Source organism: Arthrobotrys flagrans (genome assembly GCF_004000055.1).
Source record: "Arthrobotrys flagrans strain CBS H-5679 chromosome Unknown unitig_8, whole genome shotgun sequence".
NCBI classification, from domain to species: domain Eukaryota; kingdom Fungi; phylum Ascomycota; class Orbiliomycetes; order Orbiliales; family Orbiliaceae; genus Arthrobotrys; species Arthrobotrys flagrans.
Window position 1 is genome coordinate 1640285 of NW_027137553.1, and position 14692 is coordinate 1654976.

The 14692-nt window shown below is 48.8% G+C and overlaps 3 protein-coding genes across 3 annotated transcripts; all 3 read left to right on the forward strand.

Moving 5' to 3' along the window:
• Positions 1–146: 146 nt before the first annotated feature.
• DFL_006985 (uncharacterized protein) lies at positions 147–6784 on the forward strand (the record flags this gene model as incomplete). Its single annotated transcript, XM_067636496.1, has 4 exons — positions 147–327; positions 425–5116; positions 5188–5288; positions 5351–6784. The coding sequence occupies 4 exons, from the start codon at positions 147–149 to the stop codon at positions 6782–6784; spliced, it is 6408 nt and encodes a 2135-aa protein (XP_067488107.1).
• A 2280-nt stretch (positions 6785–9064) lies between these two features.
• DFL_006986 (uncharacterized protein) lies at positions 9065–9955 on the forward strand (the record flags this gene model as incomplete). The annotated part of the gene is made up of 1 exon (XM_067636497.1): positions 9065–9955. The coding sequence occupies one exon, from the start codon at positions 9065–9067 to the stop codon at positions 9953–9955; it is 891 nt and encodes a 296-aa protein (XP_067488108.1).
• A 1301-nt stretch (positions 9956–11256) lies between these two features.
• Positions 11257–12597, forward strand: DFL_006987 (uncharacterized protein; the record flags this gene model as incomplete). The annotated part of the gene is made up of 3 exons (XM_067636498.1): positions 11257–11401; positions 11474–11562; positions 11635–12597. The coding sequence occupies 3 exons, from the start codon at positions 11257–11259 to the stop codon at positions 12595–12597; spliced, it is 1197 nt and encodes a 398-aa protein (XP_067488109.1).
• Between the last annotated feature and the right edge of the window lie 2095 nt (positions 12598–14692).

Below are 14692 nucleotides of genomic sequence, written 5' to 3' on the forward strand. Positions count from 1 at the left end.
AGCAAGCTTTGGAGTCTGAACAAGATTTCTGGTTAGCTCATCGGCAATTCTTTCGAATATCTTTCATCTCACCTCTCTCCTTTATTCAAGCTCCTCTCTTTCTTTCCAAACGGGCAGGTCCCAAGTTCTGAATCGCAGGAAGCGTCATGCCTCGAAAGGGAGTAAGTGCGAAACGGCGGTTGAGTAATGAACTCGATGAACAAGAGCCTGTCCAAGAACTAGCTCCAGAGCTCGTAGCTCAAAACGAGCAGCTGAGACGGACCCGGAGTCGAATGTCTCTAGGCTCCGTCCGAGAACAAACCGGCAACCCAATTGCGGGAAAACCTGGTAAGTGAATCCCTGTGTAACCTCGTTCTCTTTCGACGCCAGATTTGGCGATCGAAGTCGGACATGTGCTGATCGGACGGTTGCATTGGCGATGCAGTCGATGCAACAACGTCTATCCCAGCCGGAGCTGCGTCTCAAGTATTTTCCAGCGCTGGGCTCTTGCAAGCTCTCCCAAATGCTTCCAACGTAGGCAGTTCGACAACTCGGCCTGGGAGACTTACTAGAAGTAGGTCCTCAGCTGACCACCTCTCAAGCGAGAACATCCCTCCTCCCCTTGGGAAACGCAAGAGAGCCGCTGCTCCATCTCGAGCTGCAGCCTTCGATGATGCAGAGTTCGGCACCCCTGACTTCGATGATGGCGACGACGAAGGGTCCGAATTTGAAGATGAACCTGCCAGAGCGGCGCCGGCCAGGTCAAGGCGAAAGAGGTCCGAGAATGATGTCGACGAGGCCCCCAAGAAGCCCGCGAGAGCCAATCCCGGAGCCACCCTTCTCAAGAGCACCCCGGTCAACAAATGGACCGAGTCAAGCATGAACGACCTTCCACCTCTCTCGGACATCGATGAAATCTTCGCGGATCTCACCGAGAACCATTCCGGACTTGTTGACGTCGCCAAACATCTTAACGGGAGGCCTTTGAGAGTTGCGACCATGTGCTCTGGTACGGAGAGTCCTCTCCTCGCCCTCGGCTTGATAATTAAGCACTTGGGTAAAATCTTCGGTGCCCGGATGTCCTTTGAGCATTTGTTTTCCTGCGAGATTGAGCCGTTCAAGCAGGCATATATCGAAAGGAACTTCCACCCGAAGATCCTATTCCGAGATGTGTGTGAGCTCAATAAAGAATATGCTACAACGGCATATGGCTCTAAAGTCAAAGTCCCGGGGGACTGCGACATGCTGGTTGCTGGGACGTCATGTGTTGACTACAGCAACCTGAACAACCATGGGAAAGGCCTAGAAGATGATGGTGAGTCGGGTCGGACCTTTTATGGGATGTTGGGTTGGGTTATAAAGCACAAACCGAAGATCGTTATCATCGAGAACGTTTGCCAAGCACCCTGGGGTGACATCGTTGCGAAGTTTGGACGGATCGGCTATGTCGCGGGGCATAGTCGTTTCGACACCAAGAACTTTTACATACCCCATACCCGCCAGCGCGGGTACCTTGTAGCGTTCCTCGGTGGCCCTGACAGCGATGGCAGTCTTCCGGAAAGTTGGGTGGGGATGGTGAACGCCAAAACCAGGCCTGCATCGGTCTCCTTCGAGGAATTTTGCTTGGAGGACGACCACCCGAAAGTTGTCGAGGTTCGTGTGAAATCAAAACTACAGGACGACAGCAACCCGAGGGCCAAGGGTGTCGAATGGATCGCCTGTGAACACAGGCATGATGTTGTACGCGTCGGTGAAAGGCTCGGCCGCCAACGCCCCTATACGGGGTGGGAGGAAAGCGGGAAAACGTCCTGCTTCGATAATGCGTGGAGGTCATGGATTAACAAACAAGTCGACAGGGTAAAGGACTTGATGGACATTAACTACCTCCGAAGTGCGAGCAGGGGAATTGACCTTGGATTCGTCGCGAGGGTGCACAACCTCAGCCAGAACGCCGACAGGAACACGGAGGGGAGAGGCAACGGCCTGACTCAATGCTTAACTCCATCCATGATTCCTTATTCGACCTATCGAGGTGGTCCGCTGATAGGCACCGAGCTCCTGTCTTTGCAAGGACTGCCCGCCGACGAACTCCTTTTCACAAGGGAGACCGAGGCTAACCTCAAGGATTTGGCCGGGAACGCTATGAGTAGCACTGTCGTCGGGACTGCTATGGCGGCAGCGCTCGTTGTCGGGATGAAGCTACTTGGTCGTGGTGACGGCACACACCTATTAGCTTCCAAGTCCTCCATTCTCGATGTCTCGCCCATCACGTTGCCTCGATTGCAGTCAGTAATGTCCACGGACCCTGGGGTCTGCAACAACTTTGAGCTTAAGCACCTCAAGAACGCAGCGACCAAGAGTGCAAGGAAGTGTGTCTGTGAAGCTCAAACATTAACAGCGGACAGGATACAAGTTTGCAAAGCTTGTGGACATACCTCTTGCCAGCAATGCGGAATCAAGCCGCGTCATGAGTATGAAGTCCTTCGGATTAGCAGACGTGAGCCGTATCAATTCGAAAGCCTTCTCAAGGACGTCTTACCCCTGGTTGTCAGGTTTAAAGGCGTTAAGAATGCAATCAGCCATGCAATCTTGCATTGCGAGAACCTTCCGATCAAGGATAAAAAGTGGGATATTTTTGAGCGACGCATCCTTGGAGCCTTGTCATCGACGTTCACCTTCAGCACGATGAGGAGGAAGGAGATATGGGTCGTCAAATATGATAGCCCGCTGGGACGTCTCGATCTCCTCATGGGACCACAACAGTTTGAATGGAGACTCTTCGTCAAGGTGGACAACTCGGCAGATGACTTCAAAGAGATGCGCCGTCTGTTTACCCCTCCTGTTGCGCAGATGTTCGTGGACAACACCAAAAACTCTCTCTTTGAGGGGACTTGGAGGATTGGGGTGCCGGGGACTGCTTCTGTTGATGTGGTCGTCGAAGGAGTCGGTGCCGAGCTCGACTCCTGGCAGAAGTCGCTCGGACTACAGGATCCGGCTTTCACCAACAAAATGGTTTACCCGCAGCTGAATATTCTGCTGGCCGATCCAGCAAATGCATATCTTTTCGATGCTGGTATCGTTGGTGAATGGAAACTGCTTCCGAACTGTGGAACGGCTTGTAGGGCTTTGCATAGCAAAGTCGACGAGAATGGAAACCGACTCTTCTTATTCATCGATCCACACCGAATCGGAGATGGTTCCAATGATGGCTTCGTCATCGCCCGAGATTCCAAACGTCTCGAGTTTGGTGAATACCGCCTAATAATCGCCAAATTCGATAACGTGTTCGACCCGTGCACGAAAGCGCCACGGGTGGGAACTCAGGTCACCATCAACCAGTTTTGGGCACCTGTTGAAACCCTGAGGCTTAGGCCGTCCGGGGATATTCAAACGGAGTATTCATTCAGCCCCCCAGGAGATATTACATCTCACAACACCTGTTCCTCTCCGGCTGCTTTCCTAGCGTCCAGGACACGATTGACTCCCGCTCTTTCAGCTGGCTTCCCGAGGGAATGGAACATAATTGATGAGTCTAATTCCAAAAAGACCTTTGGATCCATCAATTGGATTATTGAGGGCCTCAAGCATACTCCATCCACGGATAACTGGGTTGACTTTGATGTCAGGAATTTGAGTCTTGACTGTGGGATCTGTGCACCCTCGAAACCAAGTCTTTCTTGGGGGGTAATCAGAGATAAGGTGGCACTTGTCGAAGATCCTGAACAGGCTGCCGTTTGGGAACGAGCTATGAAGGCGCGTCCACAACCCTGGGTAACCGCGTTGAAGGTCGATCATGTTAACGGCCAGGATGTCCTCCTTCTCAATATTGGCTTGAACATCGTTTCGCTCTGCCATCGAGCTGCTGATTTACTTCCTGCTGGTACCGGGCTTGGGGAACTCTCGATCAGTTGGAGGCTGAAATCAGACTACGTCAGTCCTCCCAGGTTGTCTCTGCCACCATTCACGGTGAAGAGCAACCGAGAGGATCGACAAAGTTCGCAACCACCTGGCTTCCTGCTTCAGCTCCGTCCAGAACAGCTGAGGTCACTAACTTGGATGCGGTCGCAAGAGTCCTTAGAGGCTCCAGCTTTCGTCGAACAAGAGGTGGTGGAAGCCACCCACCAGAGACTTCCATGGAAAGCTGATTTCAAGGCCACAAGGCCTAACCGGACTCGCGGGGGGATTCTGGCCGACGCAGTCGGCTACGGAAAGACCGCCATCATTCTGGGCCTCCTAGCTTTCATGAAAGGCTCGTACTCCCCGCCAGAGGAGTGTAATGGGAGGATTCCGGTCAAAGGGACTCTTATCATCGTTCCAGGCCATCTAATGGAACAATGGGCATCAGAAATCGCCAAATTCACTAGCAAGCTGTTCGACGTTCTGGTCATCAAGACAATGGGGAACATGAAAGCGCTTACCATCAAGGCTATCATGAAGGCGGACATCATCCTGATTCCCGCGACATTGGTCAAAAGCCAGATTTATCTCGAGCGATTGGCGGAGTTCTCAGGTGGTGGTGACGCTCCAAAGAAAGAAGGCCGAAAATTTCAGCAATGGCTCGACGACTGCACAAAAAAGATGGGCCCGCAGATTGAAAGGCTGCAGTTTGGGAATACAGATGAGGTCCTTTCTGAGATCAACCAGGGCTACGCGAGACGTAAGGAAGCAAGAGATTCGGAGCAGCTTCTCGGAAGAAAGGCTCACAATAAAGCTGCTACGAAGGGCAAGTCTGCTGCGAACACCCCTCAGACTAGTGATACCGAGGACGGGTCCGAGTTTGAGGACGCAGAACCCAAGAAGAAAGCGAATGTGATTCCAAAGCCCTCCGTCTACGAGGACCACAATTGGAGACTCAAGAACCTTAAAGGGGATTGGAAAGGTCTGCATACACCACTCTTCGAGCTCTTCCAGTTCAACCGACTCGTTGTGGATGAATTCACGTATTGTACTGGAATTCCCTTGCACATGATTCCCGGGCTTCTCGCAACATTCCGATGGATACTCTCGGGCACTCCGGCTTTGGGGGACTTTGACGACGTCAAAAAGATCGCGGTCTTCCTAGGAATTAGACTCGGTGTTGACGACGATATTGCGAATAGTGATATCAACAACAAAAGGATCGCAAGGGATCGAAGTGGTAAGTGCCTACTGAACACCATATATACTCCTTCTCGTTCATATTAACAACGCTAACTTCTGGCTTGTTAGCTGTTGAGGCATTTCACGCCTTCCAGGAAGCCCATACACCGGCATGGCATGAGGATCGTCATACTCACGCCCAAGCCTTTTTGGACCTCTTCATGAGACAGGTAAGATGCACCGTTATACAATAACTACATACATATACCAGATTCTGATGACTTTAACGTAGAACATCGCCGAAATCGATGAAATTCCATCAAGCGAACACTGGCACACGATAATGCAGCCGGCCGGCGAAAAGGCTATATACGTCGAGCTTGACCATCATGTCAAAGCGATGGATATGAATGTCACAAGAAAAGGGAATTCCAAAAACGGTGGCGATCGAGACAGTCGCCTTCGTTCGGCTCTTGGAGACAGTTCAAGCGCTGAGGAAGCCCTCTTGAAGTCATTGTGTCATTTTTCTTTAAACATGGGGGAGTTGGATTCAAAAGCTACCGCCCGTACAGCTTGTGACCACATTGTCAAACAGCGCGAGGAGCAACTAGAGAACAATAAAGAGGAGCTTCTCAAGGTCCTACGGTCTGCCTTGCTTAAAGTGCACCAATCCTCAAACCCCGCGATTCCCAAAGCCGAGAATCCTTTCCTGAAGTTTGTAGAACAGAAGAGGAGAGCAAGTCTCGAGGATGCCGACGCTACTTCTACCTTCCGAGAAATTCTGCAAGATGCTAAGAACTGGGCAGTCCGTAACAGGAAGAACAAGAAGGCTTTGGATGACGATAATATCAAAAGGGATGCCGATGCCAATGAATCCGACGACGATGGCAACGCCGTCCAACGAGCCAGCAGTCGCGACAACGATATAGTTATGTATCGTGAGGAAAAGATCCAAGTCAACAGGCTTCTCAAGGAATTGGTCGGCAGATTCCGTTCTCTGCGATTTTTCAAGGTTGTCCGCCAGGTGCAAGCTAAGGACCCAAATCACCGATGGATCTGTGCATGTGAGCCACAACGGAACTTCCCGCTCGAGGGCATCAGCGTCTCGAGCATTTGCGGGCACTCGGCTTGTTTTGAGTGCATGGCTCGGTCCGTGGAACGCAAACAGTGCCCCAGGAAGGACAGTGGATGTGAAAGTCTCGTCCCACAGGCGAGCATTGTCCCAGTAGCTTCCCTGGGAGCTGACTACGATTCCACCACGCCACACGGGGTAAAGCTAGATAGCCTGGTTCGGCTTCTTCAGAACGTCATTCCTGCAAACGAGAAGGTACTTTTGTTCATTCAGTTCCCTGATCTACTGAAGAAGGTTTTCTCGGTCCTTCAGGAAGCAGGTGTGGGCGTCGCACAGCTAGCGGGTACAACGAAAGCCAGATCCAACGAGCTTACACTGTTCCAAAACGAAAATGGTAGCCGTGTCCTCCTTTTAGAAGCCATGTCCGAAACAGCTGCTGGCGCGAACTTGACGGTAGCTAACCATGTCATCTTCCTCTCGCCTCTGGCCACCGTCAACTATCAGCAGTATTCTGCTGCTGAAACACAAGCGATTGGCCGGGTCAGACGCTACGGGCAGAAACGGCATGTCCACATATGGCGATTCGCTGTCCTCGACACGATTGACGTCGAGATTTATGAGGAGCGAAAAAACCCAGTTCGAGGATCGGATTAACATCTTTAACTACTAGTAACGATTTATGCTCGCTTGTGGCACAGACAATGATCTGATCTGTGCTTGACTTAATTTTGTTTTTATTCTTCCCTCTCCACCGCTTCATCTTTTTTCTTCTCCACTTTGGTGCATATACATATGGAAATATTTTGGAGGCATGGTTAGCGTCCAAAGGCGAATAACAGGTTTTGGTACTGGTTCCATTCGGTTTTAGCTATCGTTCATATATTCTGTTTTGTCATGATCTTTCTTTCCCAACTGAGCGTTCCCTGTTCCTTTGGAGTATTCCTTTTCGCATGCACACATGATACCCTCTGCGTTTAGCCTTCCAACTTCATAAGTTTACATGTTAATATTATAAGATGGGGTCTGAGTATCTAGAACGGATAGACAAATTCATATCCGCCAGCATTAACTTAACGCGGTCTTAGCCTAGAGTTGAGGGTATCTACTGTTGCATCAGAAATGTGTTGGTCAAGAATTAACGATTACCGGATGCCATGCTGTAAACTTTGTGATCGTGGGCAGCTTCCTGAACGTGGGCCGTGGTAGGCATATCACATTTTTTTCAAGAAAGTACCCAGCTAAGAAATGCCGACGGCGATAAAAAAAAAACTCAATGTCGGCAGACGGCACAGCTTTCAGGTGGGTTTTTTGTCAGAGCTACCCAATAGCCGCGTAGGAATGGCGAAGAGATATCTATTTTTTTTCAGCTAGTTAACCGTTACCTTCCGCGATATCCCTCCTATCAAATTCTATGCATCCAAGAGCATCCAAGCCCGGTTGTCGGATTTGCACAAATGGCCAAGCTGCATTCTTTTTGGCTGTTGACGCATCTAATAGTCGAGCAAACAATAGGATATATGAGCTGAGCTGAGGGATTTAGGTAATAATTGGATGGAGAAAAATCCGAAAGCTTAATATCGTGCTGCAGGGTGGGTTTACAATAGCCTTTATAGCAGCTCTGGCAGCTTAGGTGGAACTTGGCATCATTCATCCTTAGCTATTAGAGAGCTATCAGAGCTATCAGAGCTCGAGCGGGGGGGTTTAACTACAATTACGCCATAAGTTTCACGAGTAAAGGGAAATATTCCAAGTGAGACGCCTCCCAGCTCATCGATTGCATAAATTTCGGATGCAAGTTTGCCAGCTCCGGGGACTTGGAAGATGCAGGTTTGAAAGAGAGCAAAAAACCAAGGCACCTGCAGCATTATAACAGGTTGATATATCAGAACCGAACCTGAGGGATCCCATTTACCCACAAGACCACCATTTACCGAGCGCCCGCACCAGCAAGTCGGTAATTGGACTAACTGCCTCAGCCAATAACCGTACCTCTGTCTCGTTCTGAAACTTGGTTGAGTTCGGGGTGGAAAGTATGATAGGAGGTAAGGTAAATCCGGATGTCCGTTCCCAGCGGTTTGGCCTTGGGACTCGAGCTTGGAAGCCTTGGGAATTGGGAGAAGTACCCGCCTGTAGCTCGCAAGCAGTTTTTTTTTTCGTGCAGGGGCCATTTAGAAGCGGGGAGCTGGATATACATATACGTTGTTTGCCGATGCACCATACACATACATTGCAGCGAGATGAGCAAGGGCAGGTAACATCTCATCAGGGCTATCTCGAATGCTGCGTGTTCCTTTGGAATTTTTAGGGCATTGATGCCGAAGTAAAGCCAATTGTAAGTTCTTACTTGCATATAATCCTAGATAAAGATTCCACCAGAGGCGTACTTGGGCGCCATGGTGCTTGCCTAACTGTGGGAAAAAAAAGACCAGATTTCTTAAAGTTCAAGCAATCAGATGCATAGAATTCGATGAACCATGTCATCGGCACCCGATTCAATCCTATATCCATGCGCGTGCTCCATTGCCCTTGCTGTAACCATTGGTAATAATGGTAGCTTTGGAGCTATCGGAGATGCGACTTAGGAGGGCGATATAAAGTTGCGGGGAAGAAGAGGAGAAAGAGAAATAAGTTCTATATCAACTTCGGCGCGTCTCCTGGAACTCGATTGAGCAACGATTGCACAAATAACTACACTTCATCCCTGATAGATTTACGCCCTCTCTGTCATCCCATTCATTTCAACTTTACCAACCAGTTATCATACCTGGCCACCTCCAAGGCCTCCGGTGTTCGAGTGTTCTATTCAGAAACAGCTCCTTACGTCGCCTTGTCTTGGGATCTTAGCTCCAATCACGGCGGAATTGCATACTCGTGTATCATTACCCGCATCCAGCTTGAATATTCACCGCACAATCTTCAAAATCATCTATCAAAATGATTGACGAAGCTACCGCAAAGGCCAAATACTGGGTCGAGGAGCCACCTATCCATGCCCATCCGGATGCCGTCTCTCTCATCCAACATCACCGCCCTGAACTTCAAGATGCCGAAGCCATTATTCCCATCCTAAAGGACATCCGACTCAAAGCTTGGAAGATCAAATACTACCCATGCGTTGGACTGTGGCATTTCTTCAAATTTGGGATGACAGAGATGTCAATCTACCCGGAAATTATCGAGAGGCTGAAGCAAGGACAGCAAATTCTTGATATGGGATGTTTCATGGGATTCGACGGAAGGAAGCTGGTTGTCGATGGTGCCCCAAGCGAAGGGATCACGAATATGGACCTGGAGGATAGATGGTTTCCGTTATCTTATGAATTATTCAAAGATGAGGATCGGTTTAAAGGAGAGTTCTTTGGAGGATGTGACATCAATGACGAAGACCTTTTTGGAGAAGGATCGATCCATCGACATAGATATGACATGATCTATATCGGATACTTTATCCACCTCTTCCCGCCGAACAAACAGGCACATATTATCAACAGCTTGGTGCAGATGCTCAAACCGGTTCCCGGATCGATGATTTTTGGAAACACGGCCGGAACTGCAAAGGAAAATGGCTATAGAATGAAGGCAGATTTCGCGCCACCTGTCCGAAACGAAAAAGGAGAAATGGAGAGGCCGGATTTCGTCTTTCATTCAACAAAGACCATTGTGGATTTGATGTCTGAGGCAGTCAAAGAAGAGAAGGATGAAGAATGGGAATTCGTGGCTAACAAAGCTGTTTTTGACACAGATACTTCTCCAACAAAGACCTTTGCGCTGCATTTCAAGGATGCAGAGATTGTGGAGGTTAATTTTTACATGAAGAGGAAGTGATTGGTCCATTCGGCTTTGCCGAAACCTACGACAGGACCACCCGACACCCGAGCAAAATCTACTTTCGGAGCTCTTATCTCATGAATACTGTGATTGCGCTAGCAATCTCGACGATGGACACGATAGAAACGATAGACTACAAAGAAACAATGCATCCTGGCTAGAACCATAGAGCACGATCCAAGAGGACTAGTAAGAATAGTGGTCAAGACAGATTCCTGTACATAAGTACTATGCCGTATAAAGTCCAATAAACACGCACAAAATAAGGATTACTCAACTTTGTCTACACTCATTCGAGGTCAAGGTGTGCAATTACGTTAACTTGACGCGGTTTGTCAGCGTCGACTCCCTGAGCTGCATGCATAATATCGCTCATTAAGATCCAAGCAGGGTGCTGACACCTTCGAGCACAGCAACTTTATGCGGGTCGGAAAATCCGCGAGTCCACGAGCGAAGGAAGCTAAGTCCAGAAAAGGCTTTATCGGAGGGTTCTTGTCTCCGGGTGCTCCGCGAACAGCCCTGCTGGAAAGTAGTGCCGGGTCGGTAGCTTCAAAGCCCGGCCACCGTTTGCTTGCTTGCCTCGAGCTCGCACCAAAACTAAAAAGCACCGCTGCGGTTCCAGAACACACCGCTCCACCCTTTTTTTTCGTCCGACAAACTCCACCAAGCCAATGAAGTAATGATGCTCCGGAGGTATCAAGTAAAACCGTCCCCGAAGGTTCGAGCTTGTGATCGTGATGGTGGTTTAGTCCATAGATATAAGATCACAATGAATCCATTCCTGTGTCCAAATTAATCATCATTCCTCACACAGCTGAATAAGCGTAAGCTCAACGGTATCGAGATATCAGTTACAGAGTTCTTAAAAAAGGTTTCCGTCCAAGCTTCTGATGCCAGGATTCGGCTTCCAAGTGCAGACATTTGCATACATACTCCCGGAAGTGGAAAACAATAAATTCTTAAACGTGGGTCATCACGGATCCAATACCTGGGAAAGGGCTATGAATAGTCAAGCTAACGCTGCTTTTTTTTTTTTTTGATCTTGCAGTGAACTCCGAAATTTTTTGTGCGTGTGACTCGTTCCGCGATAATTTTCCGGTCGGTCGGCTATTCAAGGTCCCGGTCGCAGTCTTCACGATCCCCGAATTTACGTATACCAAGGCTCACGATCACGGCCTCAATACAATATATTATTCTTGACGATTCCCTCGGTCGCGCTTGACCTCAATAAGTTCCTTACGCATAAAACTTCATCATAAAAATCGTCACCAATATATCATCTATATCAAAGAAAAAATATGGATATCTCAGAGAAGAAGGACCCAAAGTCCATCCTTCCCGTGGATGACAGCTTCACGCCACCACGAATACTTATCTTGTGTCCAGACAAGACGCTAGCGCCAATGGCTGCTGCGGAACCCTGGTACATCTTCAAAGAAGCTGGTAAGTAATTCGGATAGGTACCCAGTACCCACTTTTTAGGTAGACGTCGATGCTAATACACTCGACCCGCAGGTTGCGTCATTGAATTCGCTACCGAAAATGGCGATGTCCCCAAAGCCGACCAGCGCATGCTGGAACGGTCCGCCTTTCGCGACATTATGGTGAGCCTAGACCGATATAATTTTGGGTTATATATATTTAGACTAGTGTCTAATCAAAGCCTGTGTTTATAGGGCGCGACATTAGATAATATCGAAACATTTTACACGATGGCTGGATCGGACGAATACCTGAACCCTCGAGCTTGGTCCGATGCCAGCTTCTCATTACTGCCATACGATGCCATCTACCTGACAACAGGATTCGACACAAGGATGCGACAGTTTGTTGAGTCCGAGTCACTTCACAAACTCTTAGCCGCCTACTTCCCTTTGACAAAGCGAAGACGGACGGTTCAGCGGGCACAGACACTATCTGACAAGCTGAAGAGAAGGTCAGCAGTGATCCAAGACGACGGCTGTATGCCAAAGACCATCAGTGAGAAGCATGAGGATGAGCTCATTCACCTTGAGGGCCCTAGGAAGGTTGTGGGTGCTATGGGGAAGGGTGTTCTAGCTCTGTCGATGTCCATGGTTGTCGACAACTTGACACCCGAAGAAAGGAAGAGCGCCGAGGAGGAATGTGCAGTCCGAGTCGGCGCCTACCAAGAGAAGAAGAAGAGAGATGCTGAAGAGGCACAAAGGATGAAGCTACACCGACGCTCCTCGTCGCTAGCTAGAATGACTAAAGCCTTGCCACTCCAGCGATCGGCGACGACCGGTTCACTTTTCAAGTCGTCGCGAAAAGAAAAGGACAACCGCCCTACACCGCCCACCCTCCGCTCCGTCATCCACGATGTTGAAACCACTACCACCCCGTCGTGGATGGAAAACCTGGGCACAACGGTTTCCGCCATGAGCGGTTTCAAGAATATGTTCAAAACATATACGAAGAGCACACAAGAGCAAGTCGTCTCCGCTCTCGGAAGCCCGACACTCTATCACGCGGGACCCCCAAATAAGAAGCCATTCACCCACTCCGCATCCACCCACCACTACGTTTCTGCAAGGTACCCACCCGAGAGCACGTTGGCCGCCCTACACGTGCTTGAGGAGATTTCCATCGCGAGGGTAGAGTGGGGCAAGTCGCGGGTGTAAGTGGTGTGATAAGCGACAGGGTGAGCGCAAGCGATACGATTTACGATACGAAATACATATAATATGCTAGGCAAGGTTATCCAGGCAAAAGGCTGAGCTCCTTTCTTTTCACTTGCGAACAATAGTAATAATCTTTTATTTACGATGGAGTTTTTGTTTTCCCTCTCTTCTCAACGAAGTTGATGGATGCCATTTGGAATGGCAATTTAGAGCAGTATAGGGTGGGTCGGAGTTCTTGTAGATTGTCAAAATTTTATTGGAGTTGGGCGATAATATTCTTTGTACATATTTTACCAAAGTACCGGTGGCCAAGCCTGGATATATTCATTCTCACCGTTATAATAATCCGTTATGTGAAGATCACGAGCATATACGAATACAAGACCTTCGTCCCGGTTTCAGAGCATCGTAGGAATCCGAATTTATTCAATTTATCATCTGCACAGTGGGGCAAACGGATAATCCGAAAGTTGAGTAATTGCGGCACGGTATTTCGTCAAAAAAAACGTGGTGTGGATGGGGGTTGAAAATGCGTGCGTGGTGCGTGGTATCTGCGTGTTAATATCAAGCCACATCGTATCAGGGATCCACTTTAAGGCAAATGCATAGTTCGACGGCATTAATCACCTTTTAGGCGATATTCTGTCGACACAATTCGCTGGATATTATTTTGATGGGGAGGGGAAGAAACAGTCGCAAGGATTCCTGGGCGGTTCTTAGAGCTTATTCTGAGGAGGCTTGGTTTCAAATGTCGAGCCCGTTGAGGTGGTATTTAGGATGACATGGCGTGATAAGTAGATGTTTTGATTGACTGAGCGTCTGCGCCGCCTAGGAAGACGGGCAATGTTGCTTGGTCGCAGCAAGCTGTTAGTATTGCGGTCCCGCGCGAGCAGCTGCGCAGGCGTTGGCGATTGGATATGTATGTAAGGGGATGATATGGCAAAGCGAACTGTGTGATACAGTGGCACAGCCAGGGCGTTTCGAAAACGTGGGTTTCAAGCGTTTATCCGGTTTGTACCCTGATATTCTGTCCCTACACACTTTGCCAGAGTAAACCACCATATTGCTATGAGTGGGGGGTTTCTGCCTCGGAAAAGGCGGTTCCGAGAAAAAGGTGACACCCGCGCGCGGTTTGAGTTTTGTGGTGAAGGTCTGGTGGTGTCAGCTTTGCATAGTTGGGATGGAATCTTTCCCTAGACGTGGTCAATGTTAACTTCTGCATGTGCCAGGCTCTGGGACGGACTTGCAATTCGTATCAGATCTGTGCAGCTATGGGATTTTTTTTTAGTAATCGGAAATCGCAACAAAGTATCGAATTGAAAAGAGTCAGCTGATAGAAATGTCTCCGATCCAAACTGGTTTTGAATGCAAATGGCTCGTTGGCGTCTGTAGGTGAAATCGATATCATGGATCCTTGATGCACAACAATGTATGTCTTACAAGGCGCGAGGTTTGAGCGCGGGCTGGGTAACTACGTGTGTGGATGCTCTCGGGGAGTATTGTGCATTTAGGCATTTTGATTACGGACGGATCGACCGGAGAATGATGCACTATACACCATATCACTCTAAGATTCGACGCTGGCTTGGCCATACTGCATATCCGAGGAAATATTAGAAATCGATATCGCCATGAAAACATCAACATCCTCGAACTGCTGATATCTCGATGCTATCCTGGTGACGGAAGACTTCGGTCCTCCATTTAGATGAAGACTCATGCTCACAGCCTGTACCGTGCATCAAAGCGGATTACTTGCATGACCGTATGCATTTAATATATTTAGATACCGGAAAGGCAAGGATAGCCGGACTACCAAGCCCAGACGGCTATACTCGGTGCGCCTGGGTTGATGTATTATATACATAACGTATGTTGGAATAAATTAGGGTCTGACAGTTAAATTTCATACTATTGCATATAGATTTATAAATCGCATTTTTATATTTGAAGTGCATAAACCGATACGAGGATCAGGCATCATTCAGCCCGTGGTGTTCGGGCCGGCAATTGATTGAAGTTGTGAGAACGCCATAGGCGCACATAGCGATAGGAAATTTCCAGTGTGAGGTCATCTGCGCCCCGGTTCTGTCTT